The sequence below is a fragment of the Colius striatus genome, chromosome 1 (assembly GCF_028858725.1).
Source record: "Colius striatus isolate bColStr4 chromosome 1, bColStr4.1.hap1, whole genome shotgun sequence".
Lineage (NCBI taxonomy): Eukaryota > Metazoa > Chordata > Aves > Coliiformes > Coliidae > Colius > Colius striatus.
In genome coordinates this window covers 150,472,453-150,499,307 of record NC_084759.1, presented here as the reverse complement: position 1 = coordinate 150,499,307, position 26,855 = coordinate 150,472,453, and the positions used below count along the sequence as shown (strand labels likewise).

The following is a 26,855-nucleotide window of genomic DNA, read 5'->3' as shown; positions in this document are numbered from 1 at the left end:
TGCCAACATAACCAGTCACTTCTTTTTTTTTTACAAATACAAGTTAATCAACAGATATATATTTCCTTTTGAATGTTAAAAAGAAATTTTTAGGATTAAGGAAATGAGTAAGCTCAGCACCACACACCCTCTGATTCGAAGTGCAAGCATTCCACTCCCGTGGAAGAGCCATGCCAGGACCAGATTTGGCTACGTGTGCGGTTTTGCGACAGCTTATGAAACAGGCTTTGCATCTCCTCCTCCCAGCTTTCGTGCTTAGCTATAAACTGCCTTATAAAGAGAGTTACTGTTACGAGGCAGGCAAGTGACTGTTTTTTTCTCTACTTTGTCTAATATGTTTCAGATTTCTGCAGTCTCTGCCAAGCTTTTCCATTCTCTTTCTTTCTTTTTTTTTAAGACATAAACCAGTCTTATGACTGGAATGGCATAGCCAAGAAAAACAATCTAGGGCTGATTTTTAGCATTACATAACAAGGGGTCAGTTTAAGAAAAAAAAAAAAAACAAGTCCAAAGCAGCAGGTTGAGTGCAGTCTGTGCAGCAAAGAATTAGAGCTCTGAAGAAAGGAACTAGAGAAACCAAGCAACTGGTGTAGCACATCTACCCCTCTTCATCGACGGGTCAATGTTTTACAGCTTTTCTGAGCTGATGATATTTGAAAGCTACATATAAAACTAAACCAAGCACTAAAGACTTCACTATAAGAGTTGCATCCATTTTGTACGTGGAAAAAAATGCCCTCATCCTAAATGATGGTTACAAAGAATGCAAGAAAATAAGAGACGAAAGACCACTGTCTCCCAAGGCCAGCAGACTCAGACCCCCTACCACCACCACATCTTGAATTTAATGAAAGTGCTGCATGGAAAATCTTGCATTTACACAGTCTAACACTGAACACACACAGGTCTCCAGTATCTAGAGAAGCCCATCTGGCATCTTTCACTGTCAAAAATTATTTTAAAGTAAAGGAAAAATTTGGGTATTCAGCATTTTATGTCAGGAATGACCTCTTCCTGCTTTTTTCCCCTCTCTTGGGCAAATTTCTACCAATTGCTGGTTACTTCCCATTCTGGCTGAAAAATACGAACAGTTGAGGTGTCCTTATTTTAAGTATGCAATCTCTGTTATTACATGTTAATTAGAATTGTTATCAAGCCTGTCTGAAATGTTTGCAAACATACCTTCATCTGTTTGACTGTGTATCTCATCGTTCCAAATGGTCCATCTTTCATGAGCTTCTTCCCCACAACTTTAGCTCGGATCACTGTCATAAGAGAGGAAAAATACAACAAATTATAAACAACTTTACACAACATTTAGGCTAGACCCTCCACTTCAAAAAAAAGCCACTTAGATAAATTATTCTGTAAAATAAAACAAAACCCCAGGCCAATCTTCCTCTCAATTTATTCTAAATCTCACATACAACGAAGGCATGTAAAATGGGGTGCCAAAGCAAGTATTTATTTAGAGGAAATCCAGTTCTGTGTGAAGAGTAAGAACAAGCACTATTTATGTTGAAAATTCACTGAAATCCACAAAGCAGGACTATAGCTGGGACCAAGACAGCTTAAAATCTTTGCACAAAGCCATTGGGACGAAGTTCGTAGTTAATGCTTTAACTCTTAACATACGGAATGATGTTCAACAAGATACTATTTTTAAATCATTAAATCATTCTTTGGGTCCCCAATGCAGCTCCTGTTTCCCAATAACCACAACAATACAGTACAGGGCACTGAAATATCCTGTATCTGGGGATTTCACTTCAGCTGCCACCTCTTTCAGATACCACAAAGCTTCCAAGAAGTGGCTCCCTTGAACAAATGGCTACTGTGCAAAACCAGAATGTTTAGCAATCATCAGGTCCACAGTGAAAGCTGCAAGGCTAGCCAGAAGCCACCTGGAAGACAAACTAAAGCTGATCCAACAGACCTTATGTACACCACATTTCATTTCTTCGTGGATACTAAGGGGCAGTGTGTGTGCGTGCATGCACCCAGCACCCAGCCTGACACAGATGCCTCCCTTGTACCACAGACATACCAATGCCAGCTGAGGCCGAGCCATCATAGATAAGGATTTTGAGGTTCCTCAGATGGATCTAGTGGGTAGTTTACGGTCAGTACTTAATGAAGCACTGCTCATCTCATTTTCCTGCTCATCTGGTTTTAGGGCATTCTACAAACAAATTCTACTGTTCCATCAATCCTCTTTGAAAAAGTTCTGTAATCATCTGCTTGTCTCAGAGGAGCAAAGCTTAGTGACAGGGTAGGCATTATTCAGCTGAAGTCCACCCCCTAGAACAATCATATCACATTATACAAGCACCAGAAGCAGCTTAATTCCTTACAAGAGCTGCAGAAAAAGAGATTGCAGAAGACCGGTCCTGGGAAGAATAAGGATTACTGTTAGAAAACCCTGTACCACAAATGTCACTCATACAAACAGCAGGACAAAAAGAAAAGAACCAAACAAATAAGGAACTAAAAATTCCATCAATCTAGAGAAACATCAAAACTACAATATAACTGTAGAAATCTTACCCAAAATGTATTCATCAAGCTTCTTATTACAAGGGCTATGAAAATTATTCCAGTAGAATAATCCAAATAATGCAATGTACTTAAAAACAATTGTTAAGGTATAGTCAATCCTTGTTTTGTTGAAGAGGAGATAGCAGCCACTTTTGCATAAAGTTTAGATCACCACACCTTTGCAAACAAAGCATCTTTGCTGAATATATGCTCCAATGGTTCCAGACTACTGAAATCCAGTACGAAAAGGAACCACATACCTGGTCTGCTCTGAGCCTATGAAAGTCCTGATGTTAACTGTCTGCATAGGTACTGCTTTCACAGCAGTCTTTTGCAGCATTCCTTCTGTGTTTTGCTCAATGTATCATATTAACTCATCACAGAAAACAATTCATTAAAAAGCAGGAAGGCATGTAAGGGAAAGAAAGAGGTGGAAGTACTTTTTTTGCAAGCAATAAAAACCAACAATTTATTAATTGTACTACAGTGCAATCTAAAAGCAGCAACAAAGTTCAGGGATCCATTTTGCTATGTATATAGGACATTAAGCAAGCACCTTGTTGCTTCTTAGCTCATTTAAGTTTCAAACAATTGTAGAGACCCACTAAAAGAGATGGGAAAAAGAGGAGGCTAAGTTTTTGTTCACTGCCTAGACTGAAGTAATGAGGCAAAAAGCTTGTCCCAGCTTTCTGAATAATCTGAAGAACAGATTTAAAGGAAGAGATGGGTCTGGTTATACACACCAGTTCCTGGAACTTGTTCCATGAGGATGGTGTGAAATGAAGAAAAACTCACTCTGCTCTGAATTATATCCTGTGCTTCTGCCAGACTTGTCAAATAAATTTTAAACTAGGTAAGACAGTCCTGCTGGCTTTGATTCAAAGAACCAACAAAACCTGCATTCATTGAGTGTAAAACTTCATTCTTATTCTCTTTTTTAAACTTCTATTATTCAATGGCAGTAAAAGCCAGTACAATTTTATTGATTGTTCCATTTAACAAGTTGTTCAGACTTTGATGTACTCTCTTCTTCAAAATTTAGTAGCTGTACTGATGCATGTCCTTGAAGACTGTAAATATCTTTAAAGAACAAGGTTTTTTCCATTTGTTGCCCTCAGCCACCATAACCATCAGGGAAGCTCCAAAAAAACAGACTGTCTAAGGGTCTATAAGAAAGAACACCATTTTTTTAAAGCTTTGTGAATTCTAGGGCAATTCACTAATGTTGGAGTCTGTAGCAAAAGGTGTTAAAATTCTTACCTTCACCTATTGCTTATCTGATATACTGAAACTGAAAAACCTGGTGTTTGCCCCAGACATATGAAGTCAAATCCTATCTTGTTGACAATGGTAAGAAATATACTAAAAGATAGTACTGCAAAACACTTGGGTTTCCAAACACACTGTTAGCATAAAAACAAAAAAAGCAACCAACAAGCACATTCCCAGTTGCTGAAAAATACCTAAAAAACGTTTTTTTCATGTACTTCACTGCTAGCTTGGCAGCCCTTTGACTTCTAGTTAGAGTAGCACAGCCACTTCAGAACAAAACCAACTTTCACTTATGGACTAACCAACAGTTTCAACCACAGGACCAAAGATTCAAAATGCACATCTACAGTATCGCCTAACAGGATCCCAATTTCAACTAATTCTACCCTTGCAAGCAGGTGGAAGGACCTGTATTTTTGCTCTTCAGTAAATCTGAAGAACAACCATACTAACAAATCCACCTAGTGAAAAAGAACATGAAAAACTATAGTGTGGGTCATCACTTCAAGCCTTTTGTAAATGGATCAAGCCCTCTATCTCAGAAGAAGTTGCCTTTGCTACTCAAAGGCTAACTTTCTTAGGTAAGTTGCCTCCTTTACCAAAAAAAAAACCTAGGAACAGAGAACTCACCTCATTTTTCCTATATTAATGGAAAACTCCAGCTGTTAGCCAAGGAGTAGAGGATGCTCCAACTTAATACCCCCAGTATTTTGTGAGGCTAAATTCCCACCTCATGGGGATTAGATGCATCTATATAATTGGAGAGAGATGCTGGATGGACAGGACTGCTCAGAGGTTGCTCTTGCATGTTCCTCAGCCTCCACACATGACAGCCACTTGTCAGTCTGTCCAGAACAGATCTCCAAGCTGCACATCTGCAGCCACATGTTACTCAGTTCCTATTTTTGTCCCTTCAAACTGCTGCTCCCTAGTTATACTGCTGGGTCACTCTTCACACCTGGTCTGCAAGCTATCAGAAATTTACAATATTTCTGCCACAAATTCAATCTGTGTTATGTCAACAAAAGAAACTTTACTTCTGGGGACTCCTGCTTGAGCAGAATAAGGAAAAAGGTGCTATGACTGCTCCTCTGAACTCCTTCCTTCTCCCTGAAGCTCTATTACAGTCCTGCTATTACTGATGGGAAACTTTATCCCACACAAGTGGTCACCAAAATAGCTGCATATTTTTAAACCACAATTCCTTTGAAGTACTGCCTATGAAAATACTCTGAGATGAATGTTTCTCAGTACTTTGGGGTTTCAGGTCAGGTCACTTTGTGGGACTGAAGCAGTTGGCAAGGTCTCATGAGTGATTTGTAATTATTTACAAAAAGTTAAATTAGATGAGGATATAAATCTTGATAAGATAAGCATGGCAGCCATACCACAATTCAAAGAGGAGAAAACACATGCACTGCTTCTCAACATCTGACGTGATTTAAAAAATGATGGAGAGAACAGAGGGAAAGATGGATATTTAGATGATTAAAAAAAATATTAAGAAAATAACAACCTGCTGTGTTTGAGGAATCAATAAATGCATCTAACTATGTATCACAAGTGATTAATGTATTTAACTCTTTCCTCTTGCCTCTTCAAAAAAATGTTAAATGTAAGCTAGCTTAGTGCTTACGAAAGCAGAGATGGCTCAGATTTGCCACTAGTACAGTGCAAGCAGCTAATGGTTTGCATTTCACTGTTAACACACTGTCTGTGTGTTCATGTATACACACAAAAAACATGCATTTTCCACACATCACTAGATGGCAAATAAATCAAAATGGGCATAGGAACAAAAGGTCCTGTGCACACTTCTGTTTGCCCAAATGTGCACACATTTAATTCAAGTTTATCCCTTAGTCTGTGGCATTTTCTCAAGGAGTCACAGGAAGAATAGGCCTAAAGGTGAGATACGGAACAGAAGATGACTCTGGCTTTCCAGCTGACATAACAGAAGGCATTTTTTTCATGAGACAAGGAGTAGATATGTAGGCAATGACCAAAGTCAAGGAAGTGGTCATGTGAGATCAAGACAAGCATTTGCCAACCTGAGGACATAGCACGGTGCAAAGACTTGTAGTTAATTACCAAGTCATTTCATCCCGGCACACACCAGCTACTAGATGTGTAGTACTTTTTTCCCCCCGACTGAAGAGCAAACAGCCACTAGATGGTGACACTGCCACAAATCTCCCGGTCCCTTAAAGAGAGGCACAGCCCAAGGCCACCAGCCACAGCTGCCAGCCCGACTGCACCCTGAGAAACAGATGCTTTCCTGCAAGTGGGATGGGTGTCATCCATAAACAGCTTCTTAAGTGGAGGCATACACCCATGAGAGACCAGGATTTCCTCCAAACCCATTTCCCTTGTGACCAATTACCATGAGCAGCTCTGGAGAGTAACAAATGCTACATTTCTCATGATTGTTTAAAGGATTTATTTTACTGGTTTGCAACATGAGTATTTTTAAGTGAGAGGTCTGGCTGAGATGCATGCTCACTGCATTTAAGTGAAGGATGCAGAAGATTCATGTTGTTTACTAAGGGAGACATGGGGGACAATTTATTCTCTCAGTCCATTCTTTGACATCCAAATAATGGCAAAATGAAATATACGTGGAGCAGCAACATGACCAGGAGGCTGAAGAAAGGCTTCTTCTGTCCTGAGACCACTGACTACACCAGGTCAGCAAAACCAATCCCCAACAGAATGGTGCACTTGGAAATGCTGTTTTTACACTAGACACAGGACATGCCAAGGAGGATGGCTGCCATTTTATTCATCCAAAGGGCTCACTTCTAAGAGCAATTTACTGAGAACTTTTTACCAGCTTTGCAAGAAGCTCACTCATTCAGCCTGTCTCACAAAAACTCCTCACTGTACTGGTGCATGGTGGAGGGCTCACATCACACAGCGCTAAGGCAGCTGGTATGTTTAAGACTCCTGAGTGTACCTATCACACCACTGAAGGTATTAGTTTATTCGGACCTTTATGGATGTGTCTTCTAATCTGATCACGGCACTATGCTTTTACACAGAGATTTTCTGGCATTGGTGCTGATGGTACTGCTAACAAGACTGAATTGCTGTGTCTGTCTTGCTCACACTCTCTAATGACCTGCATTCCTTCTACCACTCCCCTGGCTGACCTGTTGGCAATTATTACCAACACTCTTGGCATCCCTAAAAAACAGAGGACCATAACTACAAGTGATTGTGTCCTTTGGTCTGAAAGTCTGGCCCAGCTATACTGCAGGCTCTTGGGAAGTTCTATTTAATTGCCTGGTAGATGTAGGCTTGTATAAGCAACAAGTGGCTGGGGCCTGCTTTGGAAAGGGGACAAGAGTGCAGACTCTCACCCATTCATCCACTTCCACAGCAGAGCAGAATGGAGAGGGAAACGCTGATGATAGTAGGGAATTCACAAAGAGGGAAAAAGACAGGTAATAAGACTCCAGTCTGTTTGATGATCTGTCTGTACTAAAAGTCACCTTCTCTTACAAAACCTAAATAGGATTCTTTTACAAAATAGAGTATTGAATTTGAAGGCCTCTTGCAAAGCACAAGAGGGCTGAAAAAATACAATAGAGGAGCTTCCTCTTGCCTCATTCCACCATGACTTTGAGCCACCATGACCTCTTTCTTCTGTTTTGTCTTGAAAGAAGCCAAATACAGCTGTGCTGGTGCACAGCATCACCAGAGAACCTCAACAAGAAAGAAAAAAGGGGTAGCAAAGTAAGAGGTTCACTGCCAGCTCCCTTCATCACATACCCTTGACTAACAAGCTAGTTTCCATTACTGGCAGTCCAAATCTTGACCTCTCACCTTTTCAAAGTGCTCTGAGGAACATCGACTGGGAAAAAGCACCTTCTTGACACCAAACACCTTTACCAGTCATACACTTGCCACATAAATATCACATTGGAAAGGACTTGTGCTTACTTCAGCAAGCCTGTTGGAACACTATGATCAACAATAAAAGTCTATAAACAAAAATAGGAAGGCAAGACACGGAGATTATCTTTCCTTCCCATTTTCTAACCAGAACTATGACATCTACTTTTGGCCTTTGTTTTACAGATCCAAAAAAATCTTCTTTGTCTGTGGCATAGTAAGGCTGCTTAAAGGCCACATAAAAGTGTGGAAGGTAATTAAATGGCTTCACCCAGGCCAAAGCTCTGTCTAAAACAACCCATCATGATTGCATTTACTAAATACTAACCATGCTTCCCACCCCTAGAGATTACCTTGCCACTAAGCTTGTTTGCACAACACACTGACTGTACTGCTTGATTTCCAATACAGCAAAATAAGGAGTGATACAACTCTTTCATATAAGACTATGATTGCATAAGACCTTCCATCACTTCAAAAAGTATAAACTGCTCTAGAAGGGCTTTACTTGCGAGAAAGTTAATCCATCTGACAAGACCACAAATTAAAGATGTAAGGTTGCATAAAACAAGCAGAACTTGGTTTGTGCTTGGCATTTCACCTGTAGCTTATTAACTGGATATATTTTTTCTGATGGCAGCAGTAGCAAGCATTTTTCTCCTTCCCCATACAGTGCATCTCACCCTATGGAAGCCCAAACTACCTTTGAAATATATTAGAATTGTGAGAGAAAGAAGAGGTCTCTATTAGATAAGAAACTGCAAATTCTCTTCTAAATGTTTCATTGAGGTTCCTATATGCAATTTGGTTGAAGACTCTTCAGCTGCCCCATACTGCCCCTGTATCTAACTCCTGATGTTAGCTCCCTTGCTTTCCCATCATGCTCAGATAGTCTTCTGGGAGGATGAAGAAAAGACTGAAAGGAGGAGGAAGATCTAAAATGCATTTCCATTTACAAGTAGAATCTTTTAGATCTATGTGTAGATGGTATGTTTTGTGGCAAGGGAAAATCGCTTCAGGAAACACCTTGTGAGATAAATACAGAGAAGTTAAAGGAAAAAAAAAAAGAAAAAACCCACAATACGAAACAACCAACATCTGTTGTTACTAGCTATGACATCTACTAAACTCAGGGAAGACAGGTAGGCCCAAGCAATTAGCTAGAACAGGCAGAGAATGAGTTGAGTCACAGGAGTTACACACATCACTAAGTCTCGCAGCTTGCATCAACAAAACATTCTTGGTTTGCAACAGATGTAAGCAAACAGAAACACTGCAGACTACATAATGAGCAAGCCTACAGCTTTGAGAAACTGCTGCTAAAATAAAAAGAGAAACCAATGAAATTCTTGCCAACGTTTCTCTGTCTCCTTTTTGGCAGGCTTTTGTTTAACTTACCACCTAAATACTTTTAAACTAGTTCTTGAAAGCTGAACTCAGGATAGAGGCAAAAGGCAGTAGGCAAGTATCAGAGTAAAGGAAGGAAAAGTGATGCAAGTGGAGGGAGGGGGAGTTCCTTGTGAACAGAGTACAGTAGAGAGGCACCTTGCATCTCTCTCTAAGGGATGTTCTCAGGAGAATGCATTTTGCCTCATGTTCTGCCACTGAAAACTGCCAAAGAACAAACTGCTTTCAGCCAAGGTTAGCAGTGTTGGAAAGATGGTTGTCAAAACCAACACACAAAAGCACTTCCAAAGCCAGCTTATGGGAGTGGATAAAAATAACAAGCATATGACTCAAAGCTGGTCAGGCAATACTCATCTCAAAATACCTTTACCATTTTCTTTTGGTCTACATAAGATTTGTGCAGTAAGAATTAACTCAGCCCTCACTTCCAGATCAAGTACTTCTAGACACAGTACATGCAGTACAAGGGGAAACCAGGCTGAGATAGACAAGGCTCTGGTTTCTCATAGCTCTTTGGAATTGGTCAACGGAGCCACAGGTCTAAGCATTCCACTCTGAGAATATGGCAGAGCTGAAGTGAGACCAATTAGGGGCAAATGGAAACCATATGCGATTTTAATGAAACGAGGAGCTGGTGCAGATGACTTACTGCTGCAGGAGCATTTACTGCTTGAAAGGAATGTGCATCTGGCATTGATCACTTCCCAACCCATCAAGTGTGCAGTAACAGGGAAAACAAATTGGAGCATACGATGAGAGATGAATTGCCTAAAGAAGTACAGTTACAGGAGCAGCCTCTGCAAGGAGAAAACATGTCCTTTGCCTGTGATTTAGTGATACAGTTTCAAGTGAGACTGATCTTCCATTTCCACAGATCATGACAATAAACTACAAGAACAAGTGCTAGAATGATTGAAATGGAGCAAGTGGTGTGTTAAAGTACCTGCTACAATCACAGAAATCCCGTTCTGATTCACAAGGGGCGGACTTTTACTCCCATAAGGTCATAGGCACCGCTTAAAGAATAAAGTACTGTTGATCCTAAGCAAGGGTAATAACACAGTCCTCAAACGTTTGTGATGACTGTTGCTGCAAGTATTCAAATCAGGTTGCTTTTACATGTACACCAAAATGGGTACGTGATGTGGAGATTTGAGATCAAAGAAGCAGTGTAGGTGCACCTTTTTGTTCCTTTTTTTTTGTCCTGACTGCAAATTTCCCAAGACATTTTTGGTGGGAAAGAAAAGCCCTTAGTGTGCAATGCCATAGGTAAGTTGCTCTATTATGGTCATTCCTCCTGCAAGCTATTGTGTTGCAGCTTGATATCTGATTTTCAGAACAAAACCACAATCTTCACCAAGCAGTCAAGCACTGCTTGCATGCATCACAAGAGGAAGGGGGGGAAAATGCTCTGATCCAGCACCGACCACTGTGAATGTCCAGGGCTTGAACCTGGCAGACTTCACATTTCACAGGACAGCGAGACATCTGCAACGCCTGATAGATACAACTGGCATGTCTTTCCTCCTCAGTACTACATTTCCTCTGTGGGATAACCAGAGTTAACAAGCGTAATACATTCTGTATGACCTTTTTTTTTAAAGGAGGCAGTAGAAAATTTTTGAACCAAATCTACCTATTCAATATTAATCTTCCTTAATGAACCATGCAATCCGTGAGCACACTGGGAGCTCATATCCAAATGGTCAAGCAGGATGAAGAGAAGGAAGAAGAGCCCTGCTAAAAAGAACATCTGAAAGCAGTTTTCTTCTGCACATTAGAAATAGGGCAGCTCTGACAGCTCATGTAAACCTTTCAAAAACAGGGAGTATCAAAAGCCACAGGCCTGGACACTCCCTGCTTCAGCAACTTACTTCAGAGGACTCTCCTTGCTTCAGCACCTCGCCCAGCTGGGCTGGGTGCCAGCATTCTGCAAGGAGGCTGCACTCCACTATCACATGGTTTACACTCAATTTTGCACGTAGGAGCGAGAGAGGAAGAACTGTTTGGGAACACGTATAGATTTCAAGGGTACTGGGTGGGCCTGCAAATTCCTTCCTGCATGAGAAAACTTGCATTAAACTGATAGGCTAAGCAGCTGTCCACGCCAAAGAGGTACACATATTTAACCAGGTCAGGCCTATATGTGTTGCTCTGCTGTTCCTATTTACACAGGACCTGATAGGACCTAGTATTAGGCCTGCCAGACCCTGGAATTAAACCTGGATTCAAACAATTTCTCCAATGAGAAGCCACTGCTTTTGCCCACCATTCCTGAACCACTGTAAATTGTTCAGAAGCTGACAGTCACTGCAGATTGATCACATACACTGGATGTGTCCATCACATAGCTCTGATTTCTCGCAATGCTTAAGGAATTTACTAATTGCCTATTTTATTAATGACTATTATGTAACCATAGTCATTAATACTATGTAGCTGAGCTTACCTACATGAAGAACTGTACCCTGGAGTCTGGGCATCATGTGAAGACTTATGGGTAGCACTTGGATCCTGATTCGATGTTCACTAAAGCAAAAAGAAAACTTCCCCGTGTCCTGAATCAGCCTCATGTACTACAATTCAGAGTCAGATGACAGCCTGAGGCCTGGACAGTATCAGAGCAAACCTCAAGCTGACCAATTTGCCCACCTATTCCAAATTTCATAGGATCTCGTATAAGCCCTGTCATAATGGTGTTCCAAAACATCATCCTTCATGTTGGACCTTCAAAGGGATGCTGAAGGCCAGAAGAACTCAGCATTGATTTCTCATGGGAGTACAGTTTAAAAGAAAAAGGATAGTGATATGAGACATCTCATGAGAGAGGTAATGAGAAGACCTGAAAGTCTAACATCTATATGCAACAACTCTTTACATGAATAACGCAAATACTGCACACTACATGTCCTTGGGCTCTGAAGACACGGGATTTTCTCTGTGAAATGACACAGAGCACCAACAGCAGAAAGAGTAGGAAACACTTGCCAGTTACTTTTGTTCTTCAAACAATTTTCTCAGAAACTCCCTGAACTGGCCAAAGTTGTTCCATAGACACTGCAGTGGAGTGAGAAATGGGATAACCATCATGTTCTTTTATTACCCTAACTTCCTTCATACAAACTTTTCATCAAAATTTCATGTTCATGAACAGCCCAACAGGCCATAATCAGAATAGATTTCCAGACGTTGTGTGTCATTAGTTGGACACTCATAGGCATCCTGGTGCTCCCAATGAAATATTGATGGGGCATGACTCTTAGCTAGACATCCATAAGCATAGAGAACACACTGAATGATTAACAGTGCCTGTCTACCACCAATTATTGACTTTCTTTTTGCACATTTATACAAATCCAAGATTAACTCATAGTGTTTTATTCCTAGTCTGTATTGCTGAGAATTTTCGTATTAGAAAAAAATAACCTAAGTCTGACCATATGAATCTGATGGAGATTTACTTAAAGTGAAACTACCAGTCAGTCAGCTCATCCGTGCTACCGGAGTTGAGAGCGTCAGGAAGTATTCTTACCAAAAACTTTCAGACAGCTTCAGGGGAGGTAAACCTGTATGCTGGTATCACTTTTTCGAAAAACAAAAAAGCAAGAGGCCATAAGATATGGTTGGGTAGTCGTTCCACAGCCACTCTGGCAGAGTGATTGCTATTTCTGAATGCTTTAAGGCCCATTAACTGTTTGGGGAGGGAGAAGTTCTCTGGACACTGCACTGCTGAATGTTTACAGATAAGGGTAATCATTTCCAGGGCATACACCAAGCCCAACTGCTTCCTGCCTGTCTAGGTCTCCCGAGACATTACTGGAACAGGATGACTTTGGCAAAGTAGTGAGCCACCCTTCCAGGAGTCAGCTTTGGAGGGCTCCAGTTCCGCTCACACCTGCAACACAGGTGTCTGCATGTTTAAACATTGACAGGGAGGAAACTAACAGAAACACAAGGGGAAATACCTTGTCTCAGTCCACTGGCAAGCAGCACAGCCATAAACTTGTTTGTTCATTAATGCAGCAAACCCAAGGAGAACTGGCCATTGCCAAAGACTGGAGCAAGCAAAGGGTACGTAGATTTGTGTTTTAAAGGGAATGCTCAGCATTCAGGAAAAGGTAACTATAAACCCCAGGGGACTAATGAACTGGAATCTCTCCCAGCTTGAGACGTAGCATATAACCAACTTCCAGAATCTCCAGAAGGGCAGGCTGTTACTGTTAAATCATGAGGGACAGGACTGGTGGAAATGTGTCTGAAAATGCTTTTTCCTTTCAGGAAATGTGGGTTTACTTTAGTCACAAATTTCAAAGGAAAGCATCAGCAAAATTGGTTTTTTCTTTTTCTTCTCAGAAAAACTTAGACCTATTTTCATCTTGAATCAGCATTTCTCTTCATCTGCACTTGAAGTCTAAATGCTGGTGTGAAATGACACCATTGTTCAAAATGGATACTTTGAATTAACCTTTCATAATGATAGATTCAGATGCATCAGAATCACTCTTTCTAGAACATTCCATGTTGAAGACGCTGATATTTTCCTTCTTCCTCACATTTCAGATTCAATACATTTCCAACATTTCCAAATTCTCTATGGAACAGAAATTCTCACCCTCTCCAGCTAGTTTCTACACTTTTTTTACTGTATAAATCAGAAGTGACCACAACAAGCTCTAATGACAGAGGCAAGAGTAAATTCCAACTTTTCACTCATTTTCGGGACCAGTATGTAAATTCATACCAATGACAGCCACAGGTGCTGAGAGCTGGCATAAATTAAAAAAAAATAAGCTGTTACCCCCTATGATCTCAAAGAATATCAAAATTAAGGTAAGCATTCAACTTCAGAGATCAGTTCTCTAATTCACTGTCCCACTGTAAGTCTGTCAACACTGCAGACTGTAAATGAACATAGACATACTAGAGCTATCTTTAAAAAGCAACTTAGGATACCACCAACACACCATTTTAACTTGTTCATGTAAAATATGGGCCTACTGAGTGTTTGTACTTTGAGACTGCAGGCAAGTCAGCAAGTCAACTCCATGACAAATGCCTTCCTACTCTCTTTTTCCTTTCTAGCCGTTTCCAACATTTTGAAGCTGTATTGTTTGATTGCAGGCTGCATCCTGAAACTGCTTCCTTCAACTGCCTGTTGAATCCAGTGGGAATCTTTCCAGTGATTTTAACTGGAGCGGGATCAGGCCCTAAATAAGTAGTGGCGGAATCCCTAGACTTACAAACTGAACAGCTGTCTCTGCCTTTCTGAAAGAAAAGAGGGAAAGTTATTCCTGCAGCTGTTTTCCCCTAAGTGCCTTCACTCTAAACTGTAACAGGACTGGAGGGAAGGGGAGAAGGTGGAATTTTAATAACCCATTAAAAAGGAGTATGGGCCATTGCGCAGCAGCTCTTTCAGTTTTACTCATGCAGGGTCATTGCTGCCAGGCTCTGACAGCCCTAAGGGCACGGGAAAAGTCATCTTCTTGTTTTCACATCTCATTCACAGAATGGATAACGAGGGGGAGGGAGGAATCAGCTTTTGGGTTAATTAGCACCATGAACAGACAGCTGCATTGTCATTAAAAGTTCAAGAAGTCGTCAGGGTCATCACTGAACTGCAAGATGTACACACAAGCACACGAGGCACACGTCTAAGCCTGGGTTTTTAACAGCCTTGCTCAGCTCTGATTTTCCACCACTCCAAGGGAACCACTTTGAGTCAAGAACACTGAACTGTTGTAGCTCGGAAGAGAGGACAGAAGCACAAAGGCACTCCTTCTGAATAGCGGTTGTTCATCCCCATGGAACTGCTTAATTTCACACTTAATATACCAACTAAGAATAGTTACACGGGGTTTTTTTCCCGGATAAAAATCAGAGGTGTGGCTTACTAATGTACAGTTTCACGTCCGCTTCTAATATTCTGTGGGATAAGCAGAATCCCAGTTAACAAAACCAGGCTGTGCGTGCACCCGGTTTCCTTCCCCTGCTTCCTTCCATAAGCAAGGAAAGTGAGGAAGTGCAAGTGTGTATTAGCAAAGCCAGAAATGAGCATGTATGAATAAATGAAAAAAAGAAAAACCTCTAAAATGACAAGGACTGCTATTAATACGGTTTGGAGCAGTACTAGGCTCGGAGAGTCACAAAATGGCTTAGAAACAAAACCATCAAATTATTCAACTATGCGAAACAGCCACAGATTACATTCTCATTGCCACAGCTTGCAGTAACATTTTCTGGTAAGGGATTTTAGTGAAAAAGCATCAAGACAAGTAAGGATTCCCCTGCCACCTTCCAAACAGGGCAGGGAAGAAGTGCAATCTTCAAGAGCTCAAGCATTACTGCTTCTACAGAAGGCAGACTAGTATTGCCTGGTCCCATCTGCTGTAGCTTTGCTGCCGTCACATTCCAAAATCAAAATAGGGATGAAATCACTAGTGTTACAGTGAAATCTCACCAAAATGTAGTTTTCTGGGTGAAATAGACACAAATCCTGCTTAGTCTTGCTATTCAGTTGGAAGATAAACATAGAGCTAGCACATAAGCGTATAGCTCCATTCCATGCTCAATCTTTGCTAAAGGAAATTACTCTGGGAATACAGAAGTATGAATATATAGAATATGACCAGTACACTGGTCATCCACATTACTGCATTTCAGTATGTTTATGAAAATACAGCTGTTGCAGCAACCCTAGCAGAGATGTTTTCATGAGGAAAAAAATAGAATAAAGAGATATAATACAAAATTCGGTAGGGAAACAACATACATCAGGATTTTGCTTCTAATCGCCCAAGTTAAGATGGCTGCTGCATGCTCTGATGGATTTCATCAGAGAATAAGGTCCAAGCTGGCCAAGCAACTACTCTTAGAAAACTCTGAATTCTTTCCCTCTCATTCAGGACTCTGGGTAATTTTCGGAACAAAAACTCTGCCTTTTCTATATTTTTCCTCAATGTAACCTGGTGGTTCTGCTTCAAAGCACCATCACAATATTTCTATAACAACTTTGGTTGATCTTGTCCTGTTGGTCCATGTACATATATTGAGGAATACCTGCTGGAAGGAATCCTGACATGTGCTGACCTTATGATGGCTTGATGAATAAATATAGAGTCTGCACAAAAATGTGAACCCCTAGGTGTGCCAAGGCAACTATTACCTTAAGATCCTGTTCTGTTGACTCTCCTGTCTTTCCATCAAAAAGGCAGCCTAGTCAGGATATGTGTAGGCAAAGTTGTCAAATTCAGGAGAGGGAAGCTTTAAACAGCACAAAGGACAAAGTTTACGTCAAGGGCCTGAACTGCCATAATGCATAAAAGACAAACAGGAAAACAGCTTGAGACAGAAGGGAAAGAAAGACTCAGCGCTTTCCTTTACCCTACCTCTTCCAACAGGCATTAGTACTGAAGGAAATCAGTATGAGAAGGGTGTTCAGAAACAAACAAGATGTTGCACTGACAGGAAGGAACCTATTGGCTTGAAAACTTTCCGGTACTAGTGAAAGCTTTGTTTCCCATCCAGCCGAATACACAGGTGCAGTCTGCTTCTTTAAATATGGCACTAGAATAAAGGCCAGTAAAGATCTGCTTCCCACTTTGCTTGCTGTTTTTTCTCAAAAATGTCAGTCTTTTGGAAAGGACAAGTGTTCTTGGGATCATGCTGGCAGTGCTACTCCAGCAGGCTCATGCTAAATCACACAACACAGGGAGACATAGGGCTCTGTAAGACCAGGATTTATTAGTCCTAGCTTTATAGTCCCATAATTAGTTGGCGTTGAGAGAATCCTCAGAACAAAATATGAGTAAATATATGATTCCCATCCTGTGGGCCTCCCAATCAAACAGAAAAAGAGCAAACCAGAACGCACTGGGAAGCTCAAGAGATAGCTGCAATTTAGAATGCATGTGGGAGGTAGATTAGACATTCATACTGATAACAAAAATAGACTCCAGAGTTAAAATAACAAATGCCTTTAAACAGTTTGGAAGGAACTTAAAACTGCAGGGCTTGAATCAGTCTCTTAACTACAAGGAATTAGGATGACAGCCGCAGATGGGGGGCTATGGGAAAGTCAGACTATCCCACACCAGGCTTCTGGAGGGTATTTTTATCAGCATCAGAACTCCAGCCCAGCTGAATGATGCATATGACTATCACAGGTTCTGCTGCAGGGTGCTTATTCCAAAGAAAAGGTGTTAAAGGCAACATACTGATAAGGGTCAGTGGCTATTTGCCACCTGGTCTAGCTAAGCTTTTCTCTGAATGGATAATATTCCATTAAAACCTTCCTGTGATAATTTGAGGTCTCTTGAACCTAGGAGTTGTCAGATATTGTAGAATCCTCTGTCTCTGTGCTTCTCTGGAAAGCTGCAAACTGTTACACAGTGGGGGAAAAGCAAGACAGCTGTTTAATTCTGTTGAAAATATACTGTCTTTAGAAAAGACGGAAACAGAGTTATTGAAATCTCCTCTTTCTCTTGATCCTCTGGAGGAAATAACCAACTAAATCCTTAATCCTCCGCCCCCTTAGGAAAAAACAAAGACCAAAAAAAAAGGGAAAAGAAGAAACACGAAAAAAAAAGGGACAGGTGCTATTCTTTGTATTTGGAGAAGTAAAACAAAAGGCTTAAGAACACATCCTGCCCTCACTCCCAGCACAATCCTTTGCAATACTGAGGCTCTTGCACAGGAACTGCTGCTCTTGTCTTCCCCCGCTTCGCTGGGTTTGTGATTTCTGCCCTGCAGGATGCTAAGAGAAGACCCTGTATTTTGTGGCTATGGAAGTACTGTACATGATGGCTACTTAAGTGCCTCAGGAGTCACTTTGCTGTTTTATTTCTTCTTGGACTGATCTTCTTCACCAATGCATTTAAGGTATTCATATATCGAGTGCTATACTTTGCCATGCAGTGTGGTCCCTCGAGTAGTGTCTCCTGTCTCTTCTGAAATGTTTTTCCCCATCCTCCCTTCTCCCAAATACCTGAAATTTTTCAGCTTCTACCTCTGTACCATATGTAGTGCATTATTTATTGGAAGAAACTGTTTACTAGAAACAGGCCCACGTATCCCAGTTCAGAGGTAAGTATAATAAACAGTGAGGTTGTTTCACTTCTTTTAAGAGACTCCCTAAATTTTCCCAGAGGACCCTGCAATGCCACACTTCACAAGAGCTGGTCTTAAAGGCTGTTTCATGCTGTCACCTCAATTGCCTTTAATCTGCAATGTGCATTTCTCCAGACCTAAGAAAGGCAGGCGGGTATTTATAGCAGTGTCAGAAGAGGCAGGAAGTAGGAAACTGGGGTGGGTGTTTGGAAAGTGTATAAAAGGCTTGGAACAGTGGGGCCAGCCTAGAACTCTTTCCCCTAAAAGAACACAAAGCCGAAGGACAAGTGTCTGGGGAATAGCTGGTTTTCTACAGATATCCTCTCGCTCTCTCCTCCTCTACCTGTTTGCCATTCCAACACCAGCCATGTCCTGTCTTTCAAAGTCAAGTGGAAGTTTTAAATTCTGTGGTTTTCCTGCCTTGGTACAAGCAAGCACATTTTTTTTCCCTTATATTTTAACTGTTTGGAGACCAACAACAAAACCTGCTCACTATGGGGAGAGCTTCCCATTTACAGTTGATCTGAGAAATTTGAGAGGGCTGATTAAACGTCAGAGGAGCGAGATCTTTGCTTGTTCATGTGTTCACTGAGCATGAGAGATTGAACTTGTTGTCTGAACAAATGCTCCAGTGCTCTTCCACAGGCAATTAACCAACTACCATCATGCCAGCAGGCCTCCCTGCAGGAACATCCAGTACTGAGGGAAACAGAGAAAAGGAAACAGATGTTGAAGTCCCCATACTGTAATTACAGTACAGCATGAGGGAGTTAAAATTCATGTCCTTCAGTTTAGGCCAGCAGGAGCTTGGGTCATTTTGAACATGGCCTTCTATAACAGAAGCACTCCTGTTTCCTATGTGCTGTTGTGGGATTTAATTTTTTTAATGAACCACCAGAGAGCAAGAAGTAATAATGTGTTACCTTCATGCTGTTGCATCTGGTGTAGCCTTTACTATGTGTGCAAGTATTGTGCAAATTTGATGCGCTTTGTAGCTCCTTTGCTGAAACACTAGTGATCATGCAGGCCAGCAGAAACTTGGACTTTTTCATGTCAAAGTCAAGCAATTAAGGAGGGAAAATCTATGGGGTCTCTTTTTTATCCTTGGGCCCTTTCACACACATCTCTTTACCTCCCCAATAAACAAGTTCTAAGCTCTTAAGAACTAGCAAGATTAAAGGTTGTTCTGACTAGAGTACTAGAATACAGTATTGGATTGTTTTATGTGCGTTCTCCTACTTACGTCTTCCCTGAACCCACAGTACCCATTCACTCTTCTGGTTGGATTAGATCCATCTTGGGCATGCCCCACGGTTTCAGATGGGGTAGTCTATCATGTGTCACAGCTAATAATTCATCTTAACTTGACCAGCCTATATCTAGTTCTTCAGCAATGCTTCCACATGGCATTTCTCTCTACACCAGCAATCCTTCTCTCCTCCTTAGATTCTGAGACTAATCTTTGAAAGGCCTTTGCCACTCCTACAGCTCCTAAATACCTTCTCCCATTACAAGTTTCCCATTGAGCATAGCTGTTGCTGTGATCATCTTCTTCCCCCACTCATAACAAAGGCAGAAGTTTTCAGAGCTGAGCCCACTGATATAGACCATTAGTTACCCACTAGCCCAATCCATAACCTTATCCCTGAGCTGACAATGGACTGCACGACATTCTTCCCAAGCACTGCTGGTTCATAGTGCATTTCAGTCCCAGGAGGGATACCTCAAATCACTTGCTTTCCCCTAAAATAAAAATGAAACTCTACATCTCAGGCAAACCATAGCTGATAATTGATGAGATTTGATGTTATTTTTTGCATACTCATCCCTCTGCTATGTAACCCGAGTTCTATTGTCTGTATACTATTTCTAAGGGCTGAAATTGCCCTTTGGAAGATCTTATATAAACATTAGTAGGAATTTGGACTATTCATAGTCAACATTTACTTCACCAGCACGCAACTCAAGAGACTTCTATCTTGTTTCCAAAAGGCTCCCAGAATCTTTTCTGGCTGGCAACAACACTGAATAAATAAAATAATCAGGGCTGTGTAAAACTACTTGCATTTTTACCTTATTAGACACTAGCAGTTAATGCACTAAATCTTCACTCTGGTCACTTAAGGGAGCTACTTCACATTACAGTAGAAGGTTATTTTTTTTTAATAATAGTTTTAAGCTCTCTAGTGTTTGTAACATTTCTTTTAGAAACCTGAAACCATCAAGTCAAATCCATCTCTGATACAAGACGGTGAAATACTGCTGAGACCAGCAGCACTGCACCTGCTTTAGGCAAGTTAAGAGGCTGGTCCGGTATTTCCTTTCCATACAGACAACTGGGCCAGACTTTATACCTAGTGTACCACCTTGGTCCCATTTATTTCAGGCCCAGCACCAGCCTAATACTTTAAAATAGCAGGAATTTGAATCTCACTGGTTAATATGATTTTCTCAAATTATTCCAAAGCAAATCCAGTTTAAGCCCAGTTTTAAATAAGGACCTAGCCCACTATGGGCAAACAACACTGGTAGCTGAGTCACCAGTGGGCAGAGCACCATTGATTTTGGCATCCTTTGTCAAGTATCCACTCTAGAGGAAGAGCACTGGGTTTTAATAAAGCTGCAGCAGGGTGCCTTCCTTTTCTGTGCCCCAAGTACTTACATTACCAAAGAGGCTGACCTGCATCTCTGCTATTTGCAGCAAGTGTTCAGTGCCACAAAGCTGAGGAAAAGTTAGGACAGTCTTCCAACAGTTGCAAATATAGTCAGCTGCTCTGTTCATCCTCCTCTCAGAGAAGTCTATGTAATACCTAGTTAGCTTGAAGAGCAGTTAACAATCCCATAAGGTTACACCAGTAAAATTTCAGTTGTCACAGGTGGAGGTCCTTCAGTAGTTTAGATGAGCTACTGGAGCCCTTTAAGTTTAATGAACTCTGGATTTGTTTAATTAATTGGCACTTGAAGGGCCAGTTTTCCTTTATCTTTTACACCACTATCATTTCACCAATGGCATTTAAAGTGTGAAAGTGTAGAGCAATAAGCAGAGCATCAGAACAAAGGCCTCTTCATCTTGAACTTAAAAATAAAAAAAATAAACCTCATAATTTCTAGGAAACACAACCACATGCACTGCAGACATTTTTAGTCCCTCAACTTAGTCTGATTCAGAGGCCTGGCCTGGCCTGCTGATCTAAACCAAGCTGTCCTCTCAGGCTTCCTTGCTCTTATGAACTTCTACAGAGCATCTGGTGCAAGTTTCATTTAATGACAGAACCTCCTGCCCAGACCAAACAGGTAAATGACAAGATCTCCTTCCCAGACCAAACAGGCTCCTGTCTTCAGTGATTCAGGCATGGTTAAGCCACATAAGAGCATCACATGGTATTGGAGCTGGGATAAAAAAGAAATATGGCCTCAGACAACGTTGTTATGTCAAAAAATAAGTTTTCATCTTAATAGCTTTAATATCCAATTAAGGCTGAGGTGACTCACCAAGTGTTCCTACTAAAGGTCCCACCCATCATGAGTGTCAGTGGGATTATACATGAGTACAGAGATCCATTTCATCAGATGCCAATCTAGTTGCCATATCTAAGAGACTCTGAAAGGGCAGGGCTAACTGTATTTAGTGTCTTGGAAAATTGTGAGGTCCACCAATGAAGCTGACAAGGAATGTGTCATCTTGTGCCACATCTCTTATGGTCAATCAAGTCTGCTCATCCTGAAAAACAGACATGGGCAAAGCGGGGTGTTCCAAACACACGCGGGTGTTCCGATGACAACTTTTGCTAAGCTAAAAAAATGCTAGTACTGCATATGGCTGTACATAACGATGTTTCCATTGGCTCATTTCTTCCCAGAAACATTATAGGAGCAGTTAGCAGGTGGCAAGTTCTCAAGAAAAGGTGGGAAATCAGGGAAAATAAGAATGAACGTAATGTCTACATAAAGCAAGGAGCTCTAGGGCTCAAGGTTAGAACATCTGGCTCTCCTATGGCTCAGAGGTCTTGCTGCAGTTACTTCCTGCAGGAAATCTGGAGTAAGCACATGCAATCGAAACAATATACCAAAGGAGCCCTACATAACATTCTGCACTACATCTTCCAAACAGTAATTTCAAACATGTGTTGTTTTGGGGTTTTTGTATTATATACATTTGGAGAAGCAACAAACTCCAGATCCCACAAGATGCTCTCTCTGCTATGGCCTTTAATTGCAAATAACCAACAAAAACAACAAATAAGAAACTTCTATTTCTACTTCTATTAAATAAGGCAATTCAGTTTTGAATGTTTACTTTTCTGTCAGAAGACATGACTGGGCACAAGGAATACCCTCTTTCACCACTGTTTTTACCATGGACTTTGGAATTCCATAGAAGTTAAACGAATCCTCCTCAATTTCTTCCCATGTAAAATGGAACTCACAGTACTTTTTGGGGTTTTTAAGGCTTTACGGGACACTTCTCAGATTTTGCACTTTGAGAATGTCTCAAAGGGAAGTCTAGTCTAAAAAGGAAACCATACCACTACTGCCTCAACCAAAGTCTGATTCCAAAGTGATACAACACTTTTGCAACCATTGTGATGGCATATAACTCAAAAATTTGATTCAGTTTCACCTCACAAGATCAGTATAATTGATTTGAGCTGGTTTATGTTCACTTTTTCATTAAGTTGGCAGACCTTACTTGTCAGCCATAAAGGATAAGATGGCACATATGACTTCACTATAGAGTCTATGTCAAGGCAAAGACTGCCCACTCAGAATCGCAAGATGAGATCAAGTTGTTGTACATATCTCTTTTAGGTTATTAGTGTGAAGGTGCGATGATCAATTTAAGAAAGCCAGTGAAAGAAAAAGGGCAGGTTTTCAATTAGGTGCTTAGACACTGGGCCAAAAAAAAAAAAATTCATGAGCTTCCACCTTCTCTGCTGTTTCTTGCTCTTCTCATATCATGTTCTCAGTTCAAAGAAGGGTAGCCGCTGCAGGTGTTGTGAACAAGTGTTATGGGTATAGCAGGAGGAAGGATTGAATGGCTTCCTTAGCACCAAGGGACTTTAAGAGTTCACCTTCCCTTCCCCAAACCTTGCCAACTCCAACCTACCAAGAGTGAGGTTATTCAGAACAGAGAGGCACTACCCAGGGGCATCCTTGCTGAAAACAGGTATTTCTTCCCCCAACAGAAACTACAGAAAGGAATGTTATTTTAAACTCCTTTGAACTTAGGTAAGAGACAGATAGTAGTGCCATAGCTCTGTTCTGAAGTATATGCACAAGATGAAAGTGAGATAAATGTGGAGTGGACAAAGTGCTCTCTTTATCGCTTGCACATTGGTTTGTCAAAATCCAGCCTGCAATTTCACATATTTTTCTCTTTTTGAGGGCGTTTTTGGGTGGGTTTTTTTTTTTGAAGGGAAGGTGAGGCAGAGGGGGCCAGGCAGGAGGTGTTTTTCCAAACCTGTGAATGCAACATTCAGCAGCCAAGCTCAAAAGTTCTTGCTGCTCCGGCAAAAAAAGGACAAACAAGCCCTTTTCATGTCAGCTATGTCCAGATGGAAATGTCACAGCTTTGTCACAATGGAACAAAGCATGCCTGATGTCTGTTCTTTCAAAAGGTCTCTTAATTCAAACAAAAGAAAAATATTCGCATCTGGAAGGGGTCTAGGCAAGGGGCAAGAGTAGAGGAAGCAAAGTTCAGATGGCAAGTCATAGCAGTTGCTGCTAGCTAATTATTGTACTGCCAGTTCTAGCACTTATCGATCCAGATAAAGAAAGCAAGCCAAGAGTTACACCAGCAATTTTATTATTGATTGTCCTCGGAGTGCCAGATGAGACACACCTCTTCACTTTTGCTCCATTCATCATGCTGGAACACTCAGGCTAAGTGAAAAGACCCCTTGTGACCAGTCTGGCAGTAGTTCTTTTATTTTTTTCTTTCCCCCCACCTTCTTTTTTAATAAAGTTGTGCTGTGTATGGAGGCCAAGCTTCCTTTAAAAGACCACAACCTTCACTTTTAAAGGATGTACGTATTGAAATCCTGCCCTATCCAATGGGTTTATTTGGCCATCTGTTTCTGTAAAGATTAAAACCTTCTAATGACTGCAGAGTTGTTGGGAGGCTATATCAGAACTGAGGCGCAGGACAATCAAAAATTAAATGTCTAGCGAGATGAGATTAAAGAAGATGAGAATAAACTTGAGAGCAGGACTTCACTGGCTAGGCATGAAAGACCAACAGTAAGAGTTTGCATTGCAGTCTTAAACTGAATGCTTTCTCCTTCTTCAAAATTCCAGCTTCTGAGGATGAAAATCCTCTCCTAGGCTGCCACCTAGCTAGTTAATTTCTTGTATTGTTTTAGGAGCTATTTTAAAAAGCCCTTTTGCTCCAGCCCTTACTGCATTGACTCCTCCCTTTCGAGCTGGTATTTTTTTAGGAGTTTCAAGAGCGATAAAAACTTGCTGCCAAGTCCCTTTCTTCCCCACAATGTGTTTTATAACCCAGCGTGTAGTTTAGCCTGTCTAAACACTGCACTAGTACACTGCCATCGGTTTCCATGGAGATGATTAACTCCTCCAGAGCCAGAAAGCTTTAGTGTGCTTTTTGCCCTTTCAGCATATAAAGAACATGACAGCATTTGCTAAAACCAGCCTGCAGAAACATCACATTTTCCAGACAGTTCTAGCAAATATATGGATTTACTTTTGCTTCAACCCATCACACAGACCAGTGGTCCTAACCAAACTTCTGTTTAAGTCATCTACTAGAATGAGTTGCTCTTTCCCCCTTATGCTTCTCCTCCTTTGCATGGCCGTGATGTCAGAAGGTAAGACAGCCCCACTAACATCGACTTTTTGAACCACCATGTCTTGGAGCAAAGAGAAGGCATAAGATATAATGAAGAGTTGAGACAAGAGAAAGGACAGATAAAGGAGATGATGTTGATGGCTTTGAACTCAACGAGAAATCAGAGTAGAAAACAGAAACTTTGTGCCTCTAAGTTTAGGAGCACTGTTATATGAAACACCATAGTTTACCACACTCCTAGTCACTGTTGCATCTAGAAAAAAATAAACTGTCAGTGTGTATTCATAACAAAAATTTATTTAATAGCATTTTAAGAAGTTGAATTATATGACATTAAGGGTAGTTTTCAAGTTTAACATAACCTAATCTGAGCAAGAAATATACCTCCTCCCAAAATGCGGCTAATGAAGGCCACATGTTGTCATCAACTTTAGCTGTGGGAAAATGGTTTCCCAGTCTCACTTTCACAGAAAGGCCAATCTCCCTGGCAGTTGCCACTTAGGTGGCATGCTTGTTGATCCAAACTCTGAAAACGGCAACAGAACGGTGAATACCGCAGTTTCCTGGATGAATTCCCCAGTATAAAACTACTTTATAAATATTTTCCAGGCTATCATGACTGAAGCAAACTGTAACCTTCCAAGCCCTTTTAGCACGTAATGGTTTTTTTGGCATTCAAGAACAGATATACTATATAAACTAGACATGAATAACCAAGTGTAACTTCACTGTCTGTATAAAAGTTAAAGGCAAGAGAGGCGGGTTTTTTTGCCATTAAGCTTGGCTAACTTGAAAGAGTCCCTGCCAGGGTTCATAGCAAAGAGTGTTCTGCTGCAGTGAGAATTATCTTCTATTTGACTTCCATGGCAGTTGCCAGGATTTCTTTGCAGGCTATGCTTGGAATCAGTACTATGGAGGTACCAGCAGCGCAAAGTCCACCAGCCCCTTGTTGCGCTGTGGTACTGAGACAACCTACAGAGTTGCAAGAAGACTTCAATCACACAGTCCACTCACAACTGCTGAAGTGACAGTCTGTACGTGGACATGTGTCTGCTATTAACTCAAAGGACACTACTAATGGATTTCATATACTTTGCCACAGGACACTTACCAAGCAGCAACCATATTTGGTTAACCACTCTTGACTACAAACAAACCAAACAACTTGAGACCAGAGTCTCTATTACCTCTAGTCCTCAGAGATTTTGGGTATTCCCCTTATCTAAAGTTAGCATAGTAAAGACCCCTAGTGATGGCTAAAACCCATAGCAGATAATATTACCCAGGACCTAATAAAAGTATTTCAACTTTCGAAATAGCATGCACATTTGCACAGCTCCCAGAGCTGCAAAGATCATAATGCAGCATGCAGAAGGCATGGAGACACTTGTTACCAGCTTCTCAAGCCCTTCCCGAAGTTACTGGTGCAGCACCAGCAGCCCATGTGAGCTGCACCTTACAACACCAACTGCCACGGGCAGTTGCCTGACTTGAGAGAACTCATCCTAACCCTACCTCCTATAATTTGTCAACAGGTTGTAGAGGAAATTTTGGCTGCCCACACCTCCAACCGTGTTTTTGTCTTGCTGTAGCAGACAAGCCGCTCTTACAATTACTGAGTCCTTTAAAGTACTTATCGGAGAGGCTGGTGCTGCTGCCACGGTGCCTCGCTCCCTGCCATCCCTCAGGCGGGCTGCAGGGAGGAGATCACCACCACACACCTCTCACCAATCCAGGCAGATGCATGTGGCAGCTATGGAACCATAACCTATCTTGAAAGGTCAGATCATCCCTCACTGGTTTAACCCGCCTCTGTTGTCACCGAGTG

At 41.2% G+C, this 26,855-nt stretch overlaps 2 protein-coding genes across 2 annotated transcripts in view; one reads left to right on the top strand and one right to left on the bottom strand.

Annotated features, from left to right (window-relative positions):
* SYN3 (synapsin III) overlaps positions 1-26,855 on the top strand; it is a 176,760-nt gene that overhangs the window by 59,650 nt on the left and 90,255 nt on the right. The window lies entirely within an intron of this gene.
* TIMP3 (TIMP metallopeptidase inhibitor 3) overlaps positions 1-26,855 on the bottom strand; it is a 38,569-nt gene that overhangs the window by 11,088 nt on the left and 626 nt on the right. Inside the window, exon 2 of the mRNA XM_062011836.1 lies at positions 1,183-1,265. Within this exon, the coding sequence (XP_061867820.1) occupies positions 1,183-1,265 (83 nt within the window). The remainder of the gene's footprint in view (positions 1-1,182; positions 1,266-26,855) is intronic.